The 22,896-nt window shown below is 47.2% G+C and overlaps 1 protein-coding gene across 1 annotated transcript; it reads left to right on the top strand.

The window, feature by feature from the left end:
• Positions 1 to 5,916: 5,916 nt before the first annotated feature.
• Positions 5,917 to 11,510, top strand: LOC125440316 (protein S100-A14-like). Its single transcript, XM_048510076.1, has 4 exons — positions 5,917 to 6,054; positions 6,334 to 6,502; positions 9,466 to 9,612; positions 10,745 to 11,510. The coding sequence occupies exons 2-4, from the start codon at positions 6,473 to 6,475 to the stop codon at positions 10,868 to 10,870; spliced, it is 303 nt and encodes a 100-aa protein (XP_048366033.1). The 5' UTR covers positions 5,917 to 6,054; positions 6,334 to 6,472; the 3' UTR covers positions 10,871 to 11,510.
• Positions 11,511 to 22,896: the final 11,386 nt, after the last annotated feature.

The raw sequence follows: 22,896 nt of genomic DNA, 5'->3' as shown, positions 1-22,896 counted from the left end.
CAATAATGCTTGCCTTTTCAGGGAATGTGAAAAACAATTACCTGAAGTCCACCATTCCACAAAGCATCTCCCGATGTTCATGTGTGTGTTCACCTGGATAAACAATATAGTCATATGTATAAAATAATGATTAAAGCAGCCCATGCAACAATAGCCTTGGGTTGGAAAGAAAAGAAAAAATGGACCCTTCAGAAATGGTTAGAACATATCTGGGAACAAGTGACACTTGATATTGTCGATATATTGAAGAAGAAGAAGAAGAAGAAGAAGAAGAAGAAGAAGAAGAAGAAGAAGAAGAAGAAGAAAGAAGAAGAAGAAGAAGAAGAAGAAGAAGAGGAGGAGGAGGAGGAGGAGTAGTAGTTTGGATTTATATCCCCCCTTTCTCTCCTGCAGGAGACTCAAAGGGACTTACAATCTCCTTGCCCTTCCCCCCTCACAACAAACACCTTGTGAGGTAGGTGGGGCTGAGAGAGCTCCGAGAAGCTGTGACTAGCCCAAGGTCACCCAGCTGGCGTTTGTGGGAGTGCACAGGCTAATCTGAATTCCCCAGATAAGCCTCCACAGCTCGGGCGGCAGAGCTGGGAATCACACCCGGTTCCTCCAGATTAGATACACGAGCTCTTAACCTCCTACGCCACTGCTGCTCCAAAAATTAACCAAAAATAAGACGTGGCAAGAGAAACAGAATGAAATTTTGAAGATACGGATAATATACGTGGACTGGATGAAAGAAGCTCGAGTCGATGAAGAAATAGGGGAGAAGAGGCCACAGAGAATGAGCTTACTGCTGTTTGTGTGACAAAACTATGAAGAAGAAGTAATGGGGGGAGGGAGAAAAGGGGGAAAAAGTATCGTTTGGAAATGTATGAAGAAAGAAATTACTATAAACTGTAAAATTCAAATGATACAATAAAAAATTATTTTAAAAATGTGTGTGTTCACCATTTACATGAATACCAAATAAGTATATATCTAATCTAACAAGAATATCACTGCTGCATAATAAGGTTGCAGAACTCGATACGTCCACTGTTAACTGCTATTTCCTAGGCAGCAATCAAAAAGGGTTTCCGTTTTATAGAAAAGTCAGCATCCTACAGATTAGTTAAGAACATAAGAACATAAGAACAAGCCAGCTGGATCAGACCAAAGTCCATCTAGTCCAGCTCTCTGCTACTCGCAGTGGCCCACCAGGTGCCTTTGGGAGCTCACAGGCAGGAGGTGAAAGCAATGGCCTTCTGCGGCTGTTGCTCCCGATCACCTGGTCTGTTGAGGCATTTGCAATCTCAGATCAAGGAGGATCAAGATTGGTAGTCATAAATCGACTTCTCCTCCATAAATCTGTCCAAGCCCCTTTTAAGGCTATCCAGGTTAGTGGCCATCACCACCTCCTGTGGCAGCATATTCCAAACACCAATCACACGTTGCGTGAAGAAGTGTTTCCTTTTATTAGTTCTAATTCTTCCCCCCAGCATTTTCAATGAATGCCCCCTGGTTCTAGTATTGCGAGAAAGAGAGAGAAATTTCTCTCTGTCAACATTTTCTACCCCATGCATAATTTTATAGACTTCAATCATATCCCCTCTCAGACGTCTCCTCTCCAAACTAAAGAGTCCCAAACGCTGCAGCCTCTCTACAGTTTTCCTCACTGTGGGGTCCAGTGATACAAAAGGAGCTGCAATTTATGAAAGGGGGAACTTACATGAATCTCAGTCCCACCCTAAGCCAGTGGTACAAACAAACAGGTGTGGGATCGATATAACATGCTACGAGAAACCAGACTAGTTTTCACAGAATAGCGGCTGGCTGGGTGATTCCTGTCCAACGAAGCTTGAAGTACACCTTCTTTATTTTAATTTCAGTAATAACATTCTGTTCCTTGTTGTTTTATGTGGCCAAAAGCTAAGGTGCCATATAGACTTTCCTGGAATAAAGGAGGAGGGCCGGAGCTCCAAATTATCTCCTATATATTATGGAAAGCACCGTCAAGTTGCCGCTGACTGACAGCGACCCGGTACTTTTCAAAGCAAGAGGTGAACAAAGATGTTTTGCCGTCGCCCGCCTGGACTTCCTTGGTGCTCTCCCATCTGAATACTAACCGGGGCTGACCTTGCTTAGTGTCTGAGATCTGATGACATCAGGCTAACCTGGATCATCCAGGTCAAAATAAGCACAACATCTATGTATCTATGTACCTACTGTGTTTCCCCGAAAATAAGACAGGGTCTTATATTAATTTTTCCTCCAAAAGAAGCGATAGGGCTTATTTTCAGGGGATGTCTTATTTTTGGGGAAACAGGGTATGTATCTATGTATCTGTCTGTCCATCTGTCTGCCTGCCTGCCTGTCTCTGGCCCTTTCTGCAGATGCAGAATAGTGCATTCAATCCACTTTCAATCCAAATCCAAATCCAAAATCCAAAAATCCAAACTTCACATACACGCTACAGGGGTCAGTGCTGTCAGTCACAGACCAGGAAAGGGATTTAGGCGTCTTAGTTGATAGTTCCATGGGAATGTCAACTCAATGCATGGCAGCTGTGAAAAAGGCAAACTCTATGCTGGGGATGATTAGGAAAGGAATTGAGAATAAAACTGCAAAGATTGTCATGCCCTTATATAAAGCCGTGGTGCGACCGCACTTGGAGTACTGTGTCCAGTTCTGGTCGCCGCATCTCAAAAAAGGATATTGAGGAGATAGAAAAAGTGCAGAGAAGGGCAACGAGGATGATTGAGGGACTGGAGCACCTTCCTTATGAGGAGAGGCTGCAGCGTTTGGGACTCTTTAGTTTGGAGAGGAGACGTCTGAGGGGGGATATGATTGAAGTCTATAAAATTATGCATGGGGTAGAAAATGCTGGACAGAGAGAAATGTTTTCTCTCTTTCTCACAATACTAGAACCAGGACGCACTCATTGAAAATGCTGGGGAAAAAAAGAATTATTAGGACTAATAAAAGGAAAACACTTCTTCTTCAACGCTAACGCGTGATTGGTGCTTGGAATATGCTGCCACAGGAGGTGGTGATGGCCACTAACCTGGATAGCTTTAAAAGGGGCTTGGACAGATTGATGGAGGAGAAGTCGATCTCTGGCTACCAATCTTGATCCTCTTTGATCTGAGATTGCAAATGCCTTAACAGACCAGGTGCTCTGGAGCAACAGCCGCAGAAGGCCCTTGCTTTCACATCCTGCACGTGAGCTCCCAAAGGCACCTGGTGGGCCACTGTGAGTAGCAGAGTGCTGGACTAGATGGACTCTGGTCTGATCCAGCTGGCTTGTTCTTATGTTCTTATGTTCTTAATGCACTTTGCAGCTGTGCAGAATAGCAAAATCCACTTGCAAACAATTGTGAAAGTGGATTGAAAGTGCATTATTCTGCATGTGTGGAAGGGGCCTTAGGGTGTGTGTCTGTCTTTTTCATTTGACACCACTGGAAAGCTCATGCTGACAGTCCAAAACATCTGGCAACCGAGCAACCTGGGAGTCAAGGAGCCCTCAGATAGATCTCCTTCCAGGTCAGAGCAGATGGAGCTGCCTCTGGAGGCAGGTAGGACAGCTGCTTGGGAAAAGGACCAGCTGTACTGGTGACGAACCGCAGGCGGCTTCTGGTCAGGGCATGGCAAGAGCCTGGGAGTGACGTTCATCATCACTCGGGAGCCGGAAATGAAGCATCGTTCTTTTCTAGGCATTGGGAGATGGGAGAAAGAATGCACTCGAGAGTTTAGCCCCAGGGCGTTGCGCTGTCCCGGGTGACCATAGCAACAGATTCTGTTCTCAAACATTGCCAGCTATTATCCCAAGATCTCTCTCTCTGCGTTTATGTGCCTCTTGTCTGATGAGTACTTAGAAAGAAAAAAAATGGGAGGAACCCAAGCCAGAGATGCACACGAGAGATCCATAATGTCTGCTCAGAGCTCCCAGGTTCTCAACTGGCTTCCCATTCATTCAAGTGGCAGGAACCGTGATACATATTTGAGCGAAATGCATGCTTGCTTCCCCCATTGAAGTGGATGGGCTGGTCAGTGCTCACCGCTGGGTTATTCTCCTGTGTCATTCTGCTTATGTGAAGCGTAACCTCTCTCTGGGCCTTTCCCCACTTACCTTAAGCACCGCGCTACTCTCCTCAAGTAGTGCGGGGTCCCCCGGCACTCCCCATGACAGGGGTGGCGACAGCGCAGCTGCCCCAACGCTGCCACTGTCACACCCCCTCAGCGTGCGGCATCCCTGGCGCTCTTATAAATGGTGCCCGGGCACGCGCCAGGGATGCTGCACGCTGAGAGCAGTGCGTGGCATAGGGGGGATCGTGGAGAGTGGGGAAACGCCCCCCCTCTCTCTGTGTGTGTGTGTGTGAGGGGGAACTGGTTGAGTAAGAAGCTACTGCAATCCCCATGTTCAATTAGGAAGATTATAGTTACTGTACCCCAAATACAGCTCCCACACTGGGTCTGTTGGCCCACCCCGATGTGTGCTTCCCTGAAAATGTAAAAAAAAATGCATCTTGAATAAAAGGGCAGCATTGCCAAGTGGTTCAAGGTGGCAGGTTTGTTTCTCCACTCCTCCATATGAGTGGCAGACTCTGATCTGGAGGGCCAGGTTCGGTTCCCCACTCCTCCACACGAGCAGCAGAGTCTAAACTGGAGGACCGGGCTGGACTGCCCACTCTTCCACGTGCAGGCTGCTGGGTGACCTTGGGCCAGTCCCAGTTCTCTCAGAACTCTCTCAGCCCCAACGACCTCACAAGGTGTCTGTTGTGGGAAAGGAGCTTTGCAAGCTGATTTGAGACAAAGGCAGAGAAAAGTGGGGTATGAAAACCAACTCTTCTTCTAAAGGGGCCCTCACTGGAGTCTGAAAACATTAGGCAGAACGCATTAACGATATCTGTGACCTAGACAGCCAGTGTGGTGTAGTGGTTAGGGTTAGGGTTAGCACGTCAGACCAGTATCTGGAGGGCTCAGGTTTCCTCTCATGCCATAGAACTCCAGATGTTATAGACTACAATTCCAATGTCACCCAGTGAGCTTCTATGGCAGTGGTGGCGAACCTTTGGCACTCCAGATGTTATGGACTACAATTCCCATCAGCCCCTGCCAGAACGGCCAATTGGCAGGGGCTGATGGGAATTGTAGTCCATAACATCTGGAGTGCCAAAGGTTCGCCACCACTGCCATAGAAGCTCACTGGGTAACATTGGGCCAATCACGCCCTTTCATCCCAACCTATCTCAGAGGGTTGTTGTGAGGATAAAATGGAGGAGAGGAAAATGGAGGAGAGGAAAATGATATATGCCACTTTGGGTTTCCACTGGGGGCAAAAGTGGGGGTACAAATGAAATAAATAAATAAAAACGAGATTCCCATAGCTGAACAGAGCCTCCATCTGTAGAGGCAGAATACCTCACAGAAGTAGGTGCGGGCAGCTCTGCTTTTCCCTAGGGCCACTGTCGGAAACAAAAGACCGAGCTCAGGAGGGCCTTCGTCCAGTTGTGGGATTCAAATAATTTCACACAATAATTTAACATAATAATTTAACCGCCCTGGTTGAATAATTGAACCGCCCTGAGCCCCATGGGGGAGGGCGGTATATAAGTGGAACAAATAAAAATAAATAAATAAATAAACAAAACAACTGGTTGTTTACAAGCACCATTTTAACAACTGGTTCTGCCCAAGTGGTACAAATTTGCTGAATCCCACCACTGCCTTCAGCCAATTGAGCCAAGGCTCCGTTCTTGATGTCCGCAGACATTTGAGCGAACGCGTGTCTCGAACGAAGAAGAGCCGAGGATTCGGGGAGCGGGAGGGAGGCGCTTGACAACCGGGCTCCCGTCATTCACGTTCTTCATCCTTTGAGCTATGACTAAAGATTGGGAAATGGGAGGTGCCCGAATTCTGCGCTGGCCATGTGCCAGACGATGAAACGAGACACCTTGCACCATAGACGGCTGCCTGCAACCTCCTGGTATCTCTGTGAGCTGTCTCCCACACACGCCTTCCTAAGATATAAAAGTGGATAGAGACACAGCCCTCTTCAGCACACAGAATTCCTTGGAGCAGGTGAGTAGTTATCCTCTTCAAGGTTTCTTCTCGGGCCTGGTTCCCAATGAGTGCATGTTTATATATTGGTGGGGGGGGGGAACCTGATCTTTCGGATGCCCTTCCACCCACCTCTGCTTCTCTCTGGTTTTGCTCAATAGCCTCACTAGGACAAGTATGGGCAACTTCCCAAGCCTTCATTTTTGCAGATGTGCTGGGGAGAAAAGTGGAACGGGACGGGGGAGGCAGAAGCAAATCAAAGACTAAGGTTTCTCTTTCTTCTCCCATTGCGTGTGCTAGTGAAACCCCGGCGTGGGATCCTCTGAGCCGCTCGGTGGGGATTACCCAGAGGCTACGAAGAACCAGCTGCCATACCCCAGCCAGCCGTTTACCCCGAGGGAATTTCACCGACTCGTCGAACTAAGTCAACGGCAGAAGAATGGGTTGTAAATGCTGCAAGAAGAACAAGGTCATTTGAAAGTCTCTTTTGGTCTTCTGGTTGTTTGGGGAAGGGAGAGGAGAAGTGGAGGAGAACCTTCGGGGGAATTGGAGGGCAATATTTGCATATGTTTGGAATGTGATTGTGGGTCACCTGAGCACCCCTCGTCTCACATGGACTTTCCAACAATGAAGGTTGTTCTTAATAGCCATGAGAAGGCTGCCTGACATCCATGCTAATGGGAGCAGAATGGAATTGACTAAAGATGGCCCTTATGATTCCAAATTTTACTCAAGGCCACTTGATTGCTGTAATGAAATTTTAGTCTGGTCTTCGAGACCGAACTGGCTGTCTCTAATTCCGTGGGACTCTGACTTTAGGGCATACAGAGACTTGACAGGTGCTGTGGCAACTTTCTTAGCTCCTTCGGATCTATTCTTTAAGAACATAAGAACATAAGAACTAGCCTGCTGGATCAGACCAGAGTCCATCTAGTCCAGCATTCTGCTACTCGCAGTGGCCCACCAGGTGCCTTTGGGAGCTCACATGCAGGATGTGAAAGCAATGGCCTTCTGCTGCTGCTGCTCCTGAGTACCTGGTCTGCTAAGGCATTTGCAATCTGAGATCAAGGAGGATCAAGATTGGTAGCCAGAGACTGACTTCTCCTCCATCAATCTGTCCAAGCCCTTTTTAAAGCTTTTTAAAGCTTTCCCCAATACATAGAAATGTTTCAGCTAGAAGTGTCTTGATGGGAGTGGCTTGGGTGGTTTGGGAAAAAAAATATCTGGGCCAGGTTTCCAGTGGGAGTTGAGATCTTTGCCAAGTCTAGCTGTGAATTCAAATGGAATGTTAACTGGGTTGTGGTTGACGTAGGGTAAAAGCCAAAAACAGGCAGTGGAGAAGTTGTTTAATGGAAATTAAGAGCCCAAGTCCCATTTGAAACTATCATCTGCGCCTCAGAGCTCAGAGTAGTTGTCCTGTGGCCAGGGAAAAGCCACGTTGGGCCTTGCCAGTGGCTCAGCAAATGGATTCTGTGATGGATGTAGATTAGTCCCCAAGTAGAATTTATATTTCTCAGAGTAAACTTCTGGGCTGACTGGAAAACAAGGCCCGTTCCAGGAAAAGGGCCAAAGGCTTCTGTTTCTCTAGGCATCCAAACAGGATCTCTTCTCATTGAAAACAGCAATAGTAGAGTAGAAATTTCGTAAAAGTGCCGAATTTTCAGAATTCGGCAATAGTAAATTGTGGGTTTTTTTAAAGTTCATTTGATTTTCAAATATGGTTTTCTATTTTTTTTAAGGGATGCGGGGGGCAGGGGGGAGCTGCCATTCCATGCTTACTTATTTGGGTGTTAACCCTACTGAATTCAGTGGGTTTAATTTTGAATAAATACCTTTACCATCACAATGCAACTTGCCACCACTTTATAATTTTGCATTCTCCGTTAATGGGGATTTTTTTTTAAAAAAACCTGAGAATGTTATCATGTTAATTAGAGGACCGGCCATTTGGATTTTGTAAGAAAAATAAGAACAGCCTTACAAATGTCTGATAGCAGTGTTGTGTAGTGATTAGAGCATTAGACTGGGATCCCGGTTTTTGGATCCTCAGTCTTCTGTAGAAACTTCCTAGGGGACCATGGGCCAGTCTGACACTCTCAAGCCTAAGTTACCTTGTAGAGTTATTGTGAGGATAAAATGGAAGAGAGCAGAATTATATAAACTACTTTAGTGCCTCTTGGGAAGAAAGTGAAGAGTACAAATGAAGTAAATAAACACTTGCGTTGACTATTTATAAATGAGGAAAAAGATCCTGGGCATGCCTGAGGTAGAGTTTCCTGTGCAAGCACACAAAAATAAAATCAGGAGAAGAGTTTCTATAAAAAGACAATTGTTGGTCTCTCTTGTACATAGTTATGCGCAGACAAAGGGATCAGCATAAGCTGAAGAAGCGGCACATAGGACGTCCTGCCACAAAGCCATGACTGTGCTAAACACTCGAGTGTATCAAATTCCCACTGGGTCCCAGTTTGACCTGAGGGTGCCCTGGATACATCTGCTTATAGGAAGGAAATGAATGCTTGAGGCCTAAAAGAATTGAGACTGTCTGGAGCCTGACTGGCTGGAATTTCAAATAGATTCCACATGGGCCTCTGGAATCCTTTAGGACCGTGGTGGCGAACCTTTGGCACTCCAGATGTTGTGGACTACAATTCCCATCAGCCCCTGCCAGCATGGCCAATTGGCTGATGGGAATTGTAGTCTATAACATCTGGAGTGCCAAAGGTTCACCACCACTACTTTAGGATCTTCAGTGGGACCCCAGATACCCTTTCCCCTTTTCCAGTTCCTATATTCAAACCGGGTTTATGTTGGTCAGGAGAAACAGAACTCTTATTTTTCAAACTGGCTTGATGCAGAGGGTCAAGTCCATAGGGGTTAGAGAATAGTTTAGAAATATTCAGGGGAAATCTGGATGTCTCCTGACATGTTAGGAGATGGCACGTCCTACTAGCTCTATCTGAAAAGAATGCATTTAAGTTTCCTGTAAGAAAATACGGAGAGTTGTGCAATTGATCAGTTCAGGCGAAAGATGTAGCACTATGAATACACGAATGGAGCTGTTTCGGTACAAAGCGAGAAGACAGAAGACCAACTCTCGTTTGGTCTGGTGTGGAGGAGGATGTTGGCCTTCAAAGTCTACTGTCTTCGTTTGGGATGGAGCGGGATTTACAAGCATTCAAGCCTCACCCTTGAGGAAAAAAAATAGACAGGATATCATCTAGAAAATGGATTGCTCAGCCAGGCCGGCATGCGATCTTGTGAGTCTAATGATGCTACTAAAAGTTTCAGGGAGGGTGTAATTGTGTAGGAGGGAGACGGGCAGGTTTGACAGCTTCTCTACCATCCCAGACTTCTGCTAATGTCTTGCAACTCATAACAATTTCATCTCCTCCTCGCTCTCTCTTTCTCCTCCATCCCTTCCGGCTTCAGAATAGCGAAGAGCTCACTGACGTCGAGAGGGCCATCGAAATCGTCATCAACAACTTCCACTGTTATGCTGTGAAGGGCCGGAAAGAGTGCCTCACCCCCAATGAGCTAAAAGACCTGGTCGGGCAGAGACTGCCACATTTAGCAAAGGTAATGAGAGGTGGTTGGCCCAGGCTAGCCTTATCTCAACAGTTCTCAAAAGCTGAGCAGGGTCAGCCTGTTCAGTGATTGGATGGGAGACCACCAAGGAAATCTAGGGTCACTACAGAGCCTGACAATGACAACCCACTTCTGAACATCTTTTCCCTTGACGATCCTATGGGGTTGCCACAAGTAGCTGTTATTTGACAGCATGTTCCATCCCCAGTGAGATAGGGAGAGCAGAGTAGGGTCAATCCAAGAGGTCACCGGGAAACAGGGATGTCAGCCTACAGGTAAGATCTGGGGATTCCCTGAAATGGTAGCTCATCTCCAGACGACAGGGATCAAATTCCCTTGGAGAAAATGGAAGATTTATAATAATAATAATAATAATAATAATAATAATAATAATAATAATAATAATAATAATAATAATAATAATAATAATAATAATAATAATAATAATAATAAATTTAGTATACACCCCATCCCTGAAGGGCTCTGGCCGATTTTAAGAGTGAAGTCGTCACTGAAGTCCATGTCTTCCCCAAGTTTCATCCCTGGAGCTTCTCCATCCATCCTGGAGACAAAATCTCTAAGAGTTCCCCAACCTGAATCTGGCAACCATCCCCAACCACCCCCTGCCAGTTTCAAGGGGGGAATCTGGCAGCCCTACCGGGTGGCAGAGTTTGAGGGACTTGAAACTGACCAGAAATTGCCTTAAAAGGGGACAGATGCAGAGATGTGTCCACTATCTGTTTCTTTTTCTGATTGCAGCCCCCTTTTCTCGTGCTTCTTGAAAGACAAGAAGTAGAATTAAAATGTCAGTTTCTTACAGGCCAGGGAAAGAGTCCGGTGCAAAGGAATAAAATTCCGCCCCAGCGAAATCGACACGCTCAGGGAGGAATCACAGCAAGGAAGGTTGGGGAGGAGAAGAAAAAATTAATCCAGGGCAGCCAAAGTTGTCCCTGAGGAGTGGGGAAGGCAGCTGAAGACAATGTGGGGTTTGTGGGGTGGGGTAAGAATGTATAATGGGAAGAGCAATAAGAAGATGTGAAAGGAAGTGTTGCTTAGGTAGGCCGAATCCTGCTGCTGGTAGCTTCTCTGCTGAGTTTTGAAACCCGTTCTTTTTCTGTTGCAGGGAATGGGCACGTTGGACAGCAAAATTGAATGCCACGGAGATGCAGATGATGCCAAACTGCAGTTCGGCGAGTACTGGGACATCATGGGAGACGCAGCCAAGGGCTGCAAAGGCCAAAAGAAGTAAGAAGACCAGAACCCAAAGGCCTAGGACCATTTACACAGAAAGAACGAGAGACAGTCTGCCTTGATGTTAATGAGTTGTCAATTCAGTGTTAATATTTTGGGGGTTCCCTCCCCATTCCTCAGGCTCTGGAGTATCAAAGAGCTTTTTTTCCTTCAAGTCAAGAATCTTTCAGTTTTATAGCCCAGGTTTTCTGGCTGGGTGAAAGCTCCCTTCTTCAAGATTTTTTTTTTCTAGAGCACCACAGTCACTAGCTTTCTAGAATGTTTGTATTCTAGGTTAATGACCACTCAACTCTAGAATCTGGAGATGGAGAGTTTGTTTATGACACCACATCTGGAACCATAAAATATGATTTTAGTATGTAAAAAATTCTGCTCAGATCGTAAATTTCTGGATTGGTATCCAATGATGTTTCATTTGTTTTAGACTGTTTTAGATATTCTATTTGAAATTTACCAGTGTTTTACTTGAAACAAATTTTGAACCTCTAGATCCATCAAGAGTTGGTTTCTTCAACTCTGGATCTCAAACACCGCGACACTGTATTTTCCTCCTTTCCAGACCTGGAATCCAGAATCCTATAATTATTTGCTCCAGACTCTGGAAATGTAAAATAATAAACATTGAAAACCTTCAAATCAGTCCAGACCTCATGGTTTCAATCGCCCATTTTGGGAAGTTGTGTTAGTTCTTGGATCAACTTTCTTCAGTTCCTCCCAAGTATGAGTTATCTAACTGTGACCAACTTTTCTCGCGTACGTTCTCGACTGCGTTGAAGTACCTCTCTGTGCCAGCCTTGTTTTCAAGTCGCTGGTTCACAGACCAGACGTGCGTTTTGTCCAACCTTTCTTGCCTTTCATATTAATAAAAAGGGAATAGCTACAAAAGTTTTCAGTGCAGATGGGTTTGGAGTATCTTTACGATAGAAGTTGTCAATGCAGGCGGGCTTTAGATTATCTTTACAAACCAGCTTCTGGATTGTGAATGTGTGAATGTGGGGTGGCTGGCACAGGCTAGGTAAGCACTCAGAACTTCTGTGAACGGAGGTGTAAGACAGCCATAAATGAAAGTTTGTTGAGAATACAAATTGCACTAACAGTTATTTATTGGTCCCTCCAGATAAGGTTGTGTTCTGTTAACCTGGCACCATAACCTAGCCAAATGCCCAGTAAACTTGTAATCAAAATTAGGAAAAGCCTAACTTATTTGATGCCCATTTCTTTATCCATTACGCCCCAAAACTCAGTGCATTCAGTGATGTATCTAAGGTATGGCAGGTATGCAGAGGTGGGATCCAGCAGGTTCTCACCAGTTCCCGAGAGTGGGTTTCTAATTATTTGTGTGTGCCGAGAGGGGGTTACTAATTGGGTCTGCTTTTCTGTTAGAAATTCCAAAAATCATAAAGTCCTGTTGTTTCCTATGTGGCTGGTGAGTGAAGGTAGAAAACGGGATAATTCTCCCTGTTGGGCTGTTTTAAAAACATGTTTTAGAATATGGTCAAGTTCCTTGTTTCAGGAAAGTCTCCTTCTTTTGATTTCTAGAAACAAAATTAAGTATTTGAAAGTATTAAGTATTTGACAGGCAGTCAATTAGAGGAGAAGTAGTTGTTCTGTTGGCAGTAGACGATAGGACTTGCTAGAATGAGTTTAAATTGTGGACAGAAAGAGACCAGCTGGAAATTAGGAACTTTTTTTTTTCAGTAACAGAGAAATTATTAATGCCCCGCTCCGGAATGTCTGGCCCTGCCCCCGTCGTGCCCCGCCCAGCCCCATTGGCGCTACGCCCCTGTTTGAATCCCACCACCATGGGAACCTTTTACTAAAATTTTTGGATCCCGCAACTGCAGGTATGGCATGTGTTCTGGGTGTCACTTGCAGGAGGGCACCACCCCTGCTTGCCTGCCTACCCTCTGTGCCATCAATGTGCCTTGCTCTGCATGCCGTCCAACCCAGTGGTGGGATTCAAACAATTTAACAACCCGTTCCCGTGGTGGGATTCAAATAATTGAACAACTGGCTGTTTACAAGCACCATTTTAACAACCGGTTCTGCCGAAGTGGTGCGAACCTGCTGAATCCCACCACTGGTCCAACCCCTTGGCCCTCCTCAGCCATTGGCAGCACTACACCTGCCCAGAGCTTTGGAGATAGGCTCTGGTTGCCCTGAGCCAGCAATGTGGCACGGCCCTCCAGCTTTCCACAGTTGCTATTTTCTGTAGATATGCTCCTAAATGTATTTGAAGGTAAAGGAAGAATCTCCCTCACCCTCTCTCATACACCAAGCTAATGAGACCCAGTTGTCCTTCTCGGTCTTTTCAAAGCTTTTTGAACCTCTGAAAATTCACCGGGAGACCTAATTTAGATTTATGTTATGTATTTAGAGGTTGCCCTCAGGAAGGCCTGAGGCCTACGTGTATGGGCAGCTGTAAAGTGGGTATCCCAGCTTCTGTTCTTCTCACGGGAAGAAAGCAAAAGCCAGTGGTTATAGCCAGAAGTTGTATCCAATGCCCTACTCTGAGATGGTCCAAACGGAAGACTGGTGACCGAAGAAATCTGAAACTAACTTCGGTCTCCACACAGATTCGCGGCAAAACACACCAAATCAAATAAAATGTGTCATATATAAGCATTCTTTCATTGTTGCCGAACCTTGAGGTAAATCCTGGAGCCAAAGCCAGTGTATTGAAGCTGTCGAACTAGTGGCCTCCTGGTACTGGATTTTTCCTGTCCCATCCATTTGGCAGGCTTACTGGCTACTGGTTTCTAAGAGCTGTACTGGAGGGTGATTCCTGATGACCTCATGTGTTGCTTGCCAATTTTTTTTGTATGAATCGATAAAATAAAATTAAAAAGGCAAAAGAAACAATGAGTTTGGATGTCTTTCTTCAGTCCTTGTTTGGGGAGGGGGTCGGGGGCAGAGATCGCTGAAACTGCAGTTTTGATGGAATCTAATGAACTTGCTCAGGATTTCATCCGGAAGACTTTTCATCCGCACTGTCCACTTTGAGAAGCTCGTACATTCCCGCTTGTTCCGGTTGAACAGGGGCGTTCCCTGTTCCCAGTTCCAAAAGATAGGGTTCTCAACACCGCGTAGGCAAATACTTGGACGTTTTGGGAGTGGTGCGTGAGGAGGATGGAATGCGTGTGGGATATGTGTCACTTTCAAGTGACAGTCTAGGAATTTCCCCTCTTCTCAATGGTAAAGATCGTACCGGCATAGAACATTCCTAGAATGGCATTGTAGTGGCCATTTTTTCCTCCTGATCCTCAGTTTTTTGAGGGTGAGAGATCGGAGCTGGGGTGGGCGTTTCCCTGCCTTGGAAATTGGGAAGCCTACCAAGAGAGCTTCATGGTAGTGTGAAGATTTGAAGTTCTTTCAAGTCCTAGTCTGACACTCTATCCAGTTTCCCTCAGTGGCTCAAAGCATTGCTATCCTTCAGGATCCAACTGTTTTATCAGGCTCTCTAGAAGGTACGTGGGAGGAATGCACCTTGTCTCTAGCATATAAACAATAAGGTACCATACAATACGTAGCTGATCATCTCACTCTCCACAGACACCTTTGACAAGTTGTCAGTGTTGTAGGATAATTATATTTTGAAGTGTATCTTTGAGAAGTTTGGATTTATACCCCACTTTTCTCAACCCCAAGGAGCCTCAAAACAGCTTACAAACTCCTTCCCTTCCTCTCCCCACAGTAGAAACCTTGTGAAGTAGGTGGGGATGAGAGAGTTTGGAGAGAACTGTGACTGGGCCAAGGTCTGCTCATGTGAAGGAGCGGGGAATCAAACCCTCTTCTCCATATTAGAGTTCACCATTCTTAACCACTATGCCATGCTTGTTGTCTTAACCGGAAGAACAAACATCATCTTGGCTTTTAAATTTCTGGACCTCAGTATAATATTTATTTATTTATTTATTTGTTTCACTTTTATACCGCCCTCCCCCAGGGGGCTCAGGGCGGTTCACATCATAATACAGCAAGTGAATAACAAAATAAAATACTAAAACTTCATAATAGTTAAAAGCAACGCTCCTAATTTAAAACAGTTAAAACAATTAAACAGATGGCATACAGCTATTAGCTCCCCCGCTTCCCTAAGAGGGGGGGAACAGCGGGTCTTAGTTGTTATTAATGGGCACCTATCAGCAGCCGGCCTCCCCAAAAGCCCGGCGGAATAACTCAGTCTTACAGGCCCTGCGGAACTCTTGTAGGTCTGTAATATACAGAAGCGAGAGTAGAACTTCAAGCAACGTGTACTAAGGGTGAGATTGAAGTTGGGGTTGGGAAGAGATCCTTGGCCTGAGAGGTTTTATGTTAGCAAGCTTGTCCCTAGAAACTGGGGTGCTGTATGGTTTCCGGGCTGTATGGCCGTGTTCTAGCAGCATTCTCTCCTGACGTTTCGCCTGCATCTGTGGCTGGCATCTTCAGAGGATCTGATGGTCCTCTGAAGATGCTCTGAAGATGCCAGCCACAGATGCAGGCGAAACGTCAGGAGAGAATGCTGCTAGAACACGGCCATACACCCCGGAAACCACACAGCACCCCAGTGATTCCGGCTGTGAAAGCCTTCAACAATACAATGTCCCTAGAAATCCTGGAGGGTTTAGAAGCTGCTTCCTGTTCATTGGAAAAGACATTCGTGCATGCTCAGAAGCATAGCACCGCCAGAATATCCTGGCTGAACCAACTCAAGGTTCATCCAGTCCCAGCATTTGATTCCCAGAACTGGCTAACTGAAATAAAATTGTCCTTTAGTACCTAAAAGGTGGGGGTGGGGGGAAGGAAATTCAAATCTTGGAAGCAACCAAAATGAGAGGAAGCAGTGTAATCTAGCAAGCAGATAAATGACTTCCTGTGTTCCAGAGATCCAGTTTATTCTCCAGAATGTGTGGGGTTAGAAGCATATTTTTCTACACACATACTTCTTTAGGTCATACGGGAAACAGAATAAAAGGCAGGAAAGTGTCTTCCTCGACACATGGTTTCTGTTTTCTAACACTGTTGAAGTACTGTCCCGATTTCATGTCAACTGGGATGCCCCAAGCCTTTGAGGGGAAGGGCGGCATATAAACCGAACCAACGGATGACCTGAATGAATGAGAACTGAAATAATAAACACCCTCTTGACTTTTAAATGCAGGATATGGCCTAGCACAACAAACAAACTCAAACAGCACGTAGAAAGAACTCTTCAGGTATGCGTGTGTGGGAGGCATAGGACCTGCAACCGAGTTCCTTGGTATGACAACTGAGTTATTATTATTATTATTATTTATTCGATTTATTAGACCACCCTACCCCCGAAGAGTTGCAACGTAGGATCGCCAGCTGCAGATTTGGAAGCACCTGGAGATTTTGAAGAAGAAGAGTTTGGATTTGGAGTGAGGTCTAATCAGTGGTGGGATCCAAAATGTTTAGTAACAGGTTCCCTCGCCAGCCCCCCCCCCCAGGAAAGGGGGCAGAGGCAAACCTGAGCCCTGGGCCAAACCTGAGTTGGATGCCCCCCCATGGGCAGCCACCCCACCACGACCCCCCAAATTTTTTTTGCACCAGGTCATTTCTAAATCATCATCCCATTATAGAAAATGCCCCAACTCACAAATCTGAACACAGCAATGGTGGAACACACAGGTTCTTTGATAGAGACTGGTGAGATAAAAGGCACGAAAGGCTGAGAATCCATGAATTGCAGTACCTGAAAGGGATTCACCCAGTTCAGGGAGTTACATGATTAGTCGCAATTGCTATGTGGAACCTTCACGTTCAAAGGTAGGATGCCTCTTGGCAGAGGCGTACCTGGAGTAAATGGCGCCTGGAGACAAATTGTCTCCAGGATGCCCCCAGGCTCTGCCCCTCACCCTGCCCCACCCCAGGCTCTGCCCCCCACTGCTCTTGACCCCACCCATGGACATGGGCAAGGTCTAGGGTGCCCACCTCCCCCCCAGACTCCCCCTCGGATGGGGTCGAGGCACATGAAAATGACAAGACAGCAGGACTTTCTGGTCACGTGTGGGCTGATTTTGCGCCCCCCATGTGACCAGAAGAGTGGCGCCCAGGGACAAGGCCAGGGAGGGAACACTCCTTTGCTGGCCTTAATCCCGCCCCCGGTTTGTTGCTGGCTGGCGTGGCTCATCAGAGGAAAGAAATTGTTGGGGTTTCATTTGTGGGAGTGGTGGTGCGGTGGGGGTGGGAGTTCAGCCGTGGGGGGTTGGGGGGACTTCAGGAGTGGTGGGGAGTTCAGCCAATGTCTGAGAGTGGGGGGGGGGGAGAGCGTGCTGAAGGTAGAGGCAGAGAGGCGCCAAAATGCACCCCCATGTGACCCAGATAAATGGCAACTAGGGGCGTTTTCCCACTTACCTTTTGCTGCATGCAAGTAGCGCGGGGTCCCCCGAGCCTCCCCACTACAGGGGCGGTGACAACGCAGCCTCCCCGACGCTGCTGCTGTCGCACCCCCTCAGCACGCGTCATTGCAGGCGCTCTTTGCAATGGCGCCTTTTGATGACCCCGCGCAGAGCGGGGTTGTGGGGAAGCCGGGGCGCGCGCCACAAATGATGTGCGCTGAGAGAAGTGCGCAGCAAGGCGGAGGCGAGGTAAGTGGGGAATATGCCCTAGGTTGTCTGCTCCCTCTGCCCCCTCCCCCCGATACACCAGATGATCTCAGCATAATATAATGCCACAAAGGCCCCTTCCGCACATGCAGGATAATGCACATTCAACCCACTTCCAATGCACTTTGCAGCTGGATTTTACTGCGCGGAATAGCAAAATCCACTTGTAAACAATTGTGAAAGTGGATTGAAAGTGGATTATTCTGCATGTGCGGAAGGGGCCAAAGTCTACCATTCAAAGTAGTCATTTTTCTAGAGGAACTGGTCTCTGTAGCCTGGAGATCAGTTGTAATCCTGGGAGATTTTCAGGTCCCACCAGGAAGTTGCAACCCTACTTCTGGCCTGGTGGACACATGAGAACACTGAGCCGATGAGCATACATAAAGTTTCTTTTCAATCAACCTTAAAACTGATCCCAGCTCTTGACAACATTTAAAGGTATCCAAAGCCTCTTGGGCAGATAGTAATGAACAGGTTTTAACAGTGCGTGCGGAGACTTTCTCTGCCGACAGAGCGGCCTATAATCATGCTTCTACAATTCAGCTCGTAAAATCTGGGGTTTGTGAAAACAGAAGACCTTCCTCCTCTCTTCTGTGGATTGGCTGTGGGAGGGAAGGTTTAGAGCTGAGCCGGAAAATTCTGGCGACAGACATAACCTCTCTTATTCAGTGGTGGGATCCAAAATTTTTAGTACAGGTTCCCATGGTGGTGGGATTCAAACTGTGGCATAGCGCCAGTGGGGCTGGGCGGGGCACGACGGGGGCGTGGCCGGGCATTCTGGGGGTGGGGCATTCCTGGGCAGGGCTGTGGCAAGGATGCAGCTGCTGTGCTGGTCCTTGGGCGGGAAATGAATGCACGCAGGCACAGGGTGCCACGCACGCCGGTGCACCTCCTGCTAGACTGCTTCAAGTTCTGCGCGCTACTGCTGAGAGGAGGGGCCTAACTAAGGCAAAAATCACGTGGCAAAATCACCCATTAGTAACCCCCTCTCGGCACACACAAATAATTAGTAACCTACTCTCGGGAACCTGTGAGAACCTGCTGGATCCCACCTCTGCTCTTATTCCTGTCTTGCCGGTGCTCTGAAATTAGCACTGCTAACGTTCAAGTTGTGTCCAGAGGCCTCCTAATTATAGTTGATTTCCAGATGAAAGAGATGCGTTCTTTTGGAGAAAATGGTTGCCAGAGGGAGGAGGGGGCTTTATGGTTCTATTCTCCCTCACCCAAACCCATGTGACCGTTGCAAAGCTCCAGGAATTTTCAAAGCCGGAGTTGGCAACCTTTTCAAATACAAAATGTATGGCTGCTTTTTTCCCCTCCACATTAAACAATCGCAGGAACAAACACCCGGCTGCCATTTTTTCCTGGGGTGAGTTATAATTAGTTAATTCTCATTTGACGTAATCTTATTTTATTACTTTTCAAATGTGCTGACGGCGGATTCACGGGCGCTGCCGTTCATTCTTGTCTTGGCTGTTGTTTTTATGGTTCTGCAAGCCACCCTGGGTGCTGGATTTGCAAACTGGAAATGTATGCATTTTAAACAGAAAGGTAGCTAGGGGCCAACTACCCACTGCTGACTTTTCCCGCCCTCACCCCGCTCTGGCATGAAACATTGCGCCAGAAGTGCTCTTGCTTTTCCCGCGGAAAAGTGAGGGGCATGCACAGGGTAAGAGGAAGGTGCGGTGGGGCCTTGACCCAGCGTGCTTCCTCTCTCAGGCCCCTTCCGCACATGCAAAATAATGCGTTTTCAAACCACTTTCACAACTGTTTGCAAGTGGATTTTGCTATTCTGCACAGCTTCAAAGAGCACTGAAAGCAGTTTGAAAGTGCATTATTCTGCATGTGCGGAAGGAGCCTCAGTGCGCTGCAGAGAGGAAGCGTGTTGGGACAAGGTTTTTTGACCCGAAGTGCTTCTGGTCTCACTGCGTGCTAGAACGCCGGTGGGTAATTGTCCTGGGGGGGGGGGGATAGAAGTGAGTCATTGTGAGACAGTATTATTTTGGACCCACTCAGCATGGTGTAGTGATTAAGAGAAGGTGCACTCTAATCCATTGGGGGGATCCAAAAATTTTAGTAACAAGTTCCCATGGTGGTGGGATTCAAACAGTGGCGTAGCGCCAATGGGACTGGGCAGGGCATGACGGTGGCATGGCCGGGCATTCCTGGGGCGGGGCATTCCTGGGCGGGGCTGTGGCAAGGATGCAGCTGCTGTGCTGGTCCTTGGGCGGGAAACGAATGCACGCAGGTGCAGGCTGCCACGCACGCCGGTGCACCTCCTGCTAGACTGCTTCAAGTTCTGCGCGCTACTGCTGAGAGGAGGGGCAAAAATCGCGTGGCAAAATTACCAATTAGTAACCCCCTCTCGGCACACACAAATAATTAGTAACCTACTCTCAGGAACCTGTGAGAACCTGCTGGATCCCACCTCTGGTTAAACTGTATGGTAAACACTATTGCAATGTGAGAACAACGGAGAGATTTAAACTCTGGACCCTTGGCCTGTTGGGGCAATGACTGCCCTGATGTCTTTATACAGGGTGTGTAACGGTGTCAGGTCTGCTTAGAAAACTATGCAATGCTCCTTTTGTTGTACAGGGAAGACCTGTACCTAGGAACAGGGCAGCATTCCCATGGAACAGCTGATCACACAGAAATGCACCCTTTAGGCATGATTCCCTGCCCTAAAACCCTGCCCTTGCATAAATTGTCAAACACAACTCAATGCTGTTTGAATGGTGATTTAATACCAACCTCTCGCTTGGCGGAGTGCTGTTATGGAAGCGCAGCGAATTTTTCATGTTCAAAGACACTATACCTTTGACCACCAGATACTGGAGGCATGAACCACGGGGAATGGCTGTAAGCATATATTCTAAGGTGACCAGACGTCCTGCTTTTGGTGGGACAGTCACGCTTTTGAGCAATTTGTCCCGCGTTCTGCAGGGTTTTTTTTAATTCTCCCGATTTTTTAAAGGCTGCTGCACTGCCTTCTGGGGCGCTCCCCTTTTCGGGTGGGAAACAGGGTTTGAAGCAACTGTGCAACGCTTCCAATGGGTGAATCACGACCCTAGGAGGGTTTACTTAGAAGCACGCTCCATTGCCAGCAACCGAGCTTACTCCCAGGTAAAGGGTCATGCTTTAGTTCTTCGCATGAAAATCAGTAGGGTTTAATAGCGCTTAACAGGGTTACCTACACTGCTTCCCCAATACTAGGTCTTAGGTTTGATGCTAATAATCTCCCTGAAATAATTACACTATTATCACCTGACGAACTCTGTGCACACGTGCCCACAGAGAGGGCTCTGAGTGCCACCTCTGGCACCTATCCCATGGGTTCGCCACCACTGGTCTATTGGAAGCTGCGCCTGCCTTGCTCGAGCAGGCGTGGCCTCGGATAGAGGTGGGGGAGTCTGGCAGCAGCTGGCACTGTACGGAGAGTCTGCCACAGGCCTGCCAGGCACCCCTCGAGTTGAGGGATGTCCAGCGGGCCCAGGGCTGGCTGCTGCTGTGCCACCCCCTCCACCATCGGTGGCTGAGCCTGCTCAAACGAGACAGGCGTGGCCTCCAATAGAGGTGGGGGGCTGGCACCTTGATCACATGAGGGCAATTTTACATCCCCCAAATGATCAAATGGGTGGCACCCGGGGACATGTAGCCCCACATGTCCCTCTGGCAGATTCGCCCCTGCCCAGGGGTGACCGAGGGGGATCTGAGCTCTGTAACTTCCCAGCTCTAATCCAAAAACTTGATTCCCTCTAATCTAGTCTAGTCCAAAACTCTAACCACTCTCTCTATCTGGCAGTGGACTGCTGGAAACAGGTAGTCTTACGTAGCCCATGATCACATGCTTTCCACTGAGTCAGACGATTGGTCTATCAAGATCAGTGTTCCCTGCTCTGACTGGCAGCTGGTCTGAAGGGTCTCACACTAAGGTCTCACATCATCTAGGGCAGAGGTGGCGAACCTATGGCACGGGTGCCAGAGGTGGCACTCAGAACCCTCTCTGTGGGCACGCGTGCCCAGAGTTCATCATGTGGGCAGGGCAGAAAATCACCCCCCACACACATCTACGCTGGCCCGGGCACAATCCTTTACCTGGGAGTAAGCTCAGTTGCTGGCAATGGGGCTTGCTTTTGAGTAAACCCTCTTAGGGTCATGATTCACCCATTCGAAGCGTTGCATGGTCGCTTCACCTCTCATCCTGGCCCCTCCCCGCCAGGCTGCCTGGCAGTGCCACTGCCACTGGCTCAGGTAAGTGGGGTGCAGGGTGCGTAGCTACCATGGGGCACAGGGGGGCACAGGGGGTGCAGGGGTGCCACTTTGCCCCCCGGAGCCATTTTCCCCTGCTACGCCTCTGGCTGGAGCAATTCAGAAATTCAAGAAGAACTGAAAACAGGGGGAAGCGGTTTTAATAAAAAAATGGGTGAGCTCCGGGACGCCATCGAAACACAAGCGGCTTTGTCTGAAAAGGCAAAAACAAAATAAGGGTTAGCAGCCAGGAGCCAAAATGGTTGTGTCTGAAATGACACCAAAAATACATTAACTGGCTGCTCAAACAGATTATAAGGGCAGTTTAAAAGGGACCCCAGTTCTTGGTCAACTCCAAGGTAGTTCAGCAACTTCTCTATGGAGTTCCCCTATGGATAACTGCATGGAACAACTCAGTTGAAAGAATACAATCTGGCTTTCTCTAAAAAATACTTGGGGTACCACACTCTGTACCATATGCTGTACTATGCTTAGAAACTGGTCAGAACCTACTTGAAACAAGAGCATGGCTTGAAACTATGTTTTAACTCTGATGAGCGCAGTTTAACATATATTGTGCGCCCAGACCTATTTGCCTCCGAATGGTATCAATTTCTTAAATCAAAAATCTACTCCCTAGGTTTAATAATTGAAGATCTCTGTATGCTGTCACCCAGAGAGATTCTGCAAACCTTAAAAAGCAGACTTTTAGAACAGGAATACCATATCTTGTTGGGGCAAGCAAATAAATCATGCTCTGTTGGAATAGTACCAGAACAGGGGCACATAGTCAAATATCTTATTAACTGAACCCCAACAGAGATGGATTATTACAAGGGCCAGATGCAATACTTTCCCATCGGCCATTACAAAGGGTCGCTGCCTATCTATCCCTCTCCAGGATCGGGTCTGTCCACACTGTAAAAACCAAGTGGAGATTCTTGCTCACAAGATATGTGGGTATTAGGAATTTCTCTCCTGGGCTGGTCTTAGACAAACCTGAAGGAGACTCTGACAGCTCTGTTGTGGAACTTCTGTTAAATAATACAGAGGCCATGCTCTTGGGAAAAGTAGCAAAATTTCTTTTACAAGTGACAGAACTTTCTAAGTAATGTCCAATGCTAGATACAGTTTATCTGTCTGCGTTTTGAATGTACTTTTGATT

The sequence above is a fragment of the Sphaerodactylus townsendi genome, linkage group LG01 (assembly GCF_021028975.2).
Source record: "Sphaerodactylus townsendi isolate TG3544 linkage group LG01, MPM_Stown_v2.3, whole genome shotgun sequence".
In the NCBI taxonomy this organism is placed as follows: domain Eukaryota; kingdom Metazoa; phylum Chordata; class Lepidosauria; order Squamata; family Sphaerodactylidae; genus Sphaerodactylus; species Sphaerodactylus townsendi.
The sequence above is the reverse complement of the archived record's forward strand: the minus strand, read 5'-3'. Positions and strand labels throughout refer to the sequence as shown.

What these genes read in the sequence shown, in the direction of transcription:
- LOC125440316 (XM_048510076.1), top strand. Translation starts at nt 6,473, where the DNA reads ATGGGTTGTAAATGCTGCAAGAAGAACAAG. An exon ending in AATGCTGCAAGAAGAACAAG is followed by an intron (nt 6,503 to 9,465) that starts GTCATTTGAAAG and finishes TTCCGGCTTCAG; the next exon opens with AATAGCGAAGAGCTCACTGA. An exon ending in GACTGCCACATTTAGCAAAG is followed by an intron (nt 9,613 to 10,744) that starts GTAATGAGAGGT and finishes TTTCTGTTGCAG; the next exon opens with GGAATGGGCACGTTGGACAG.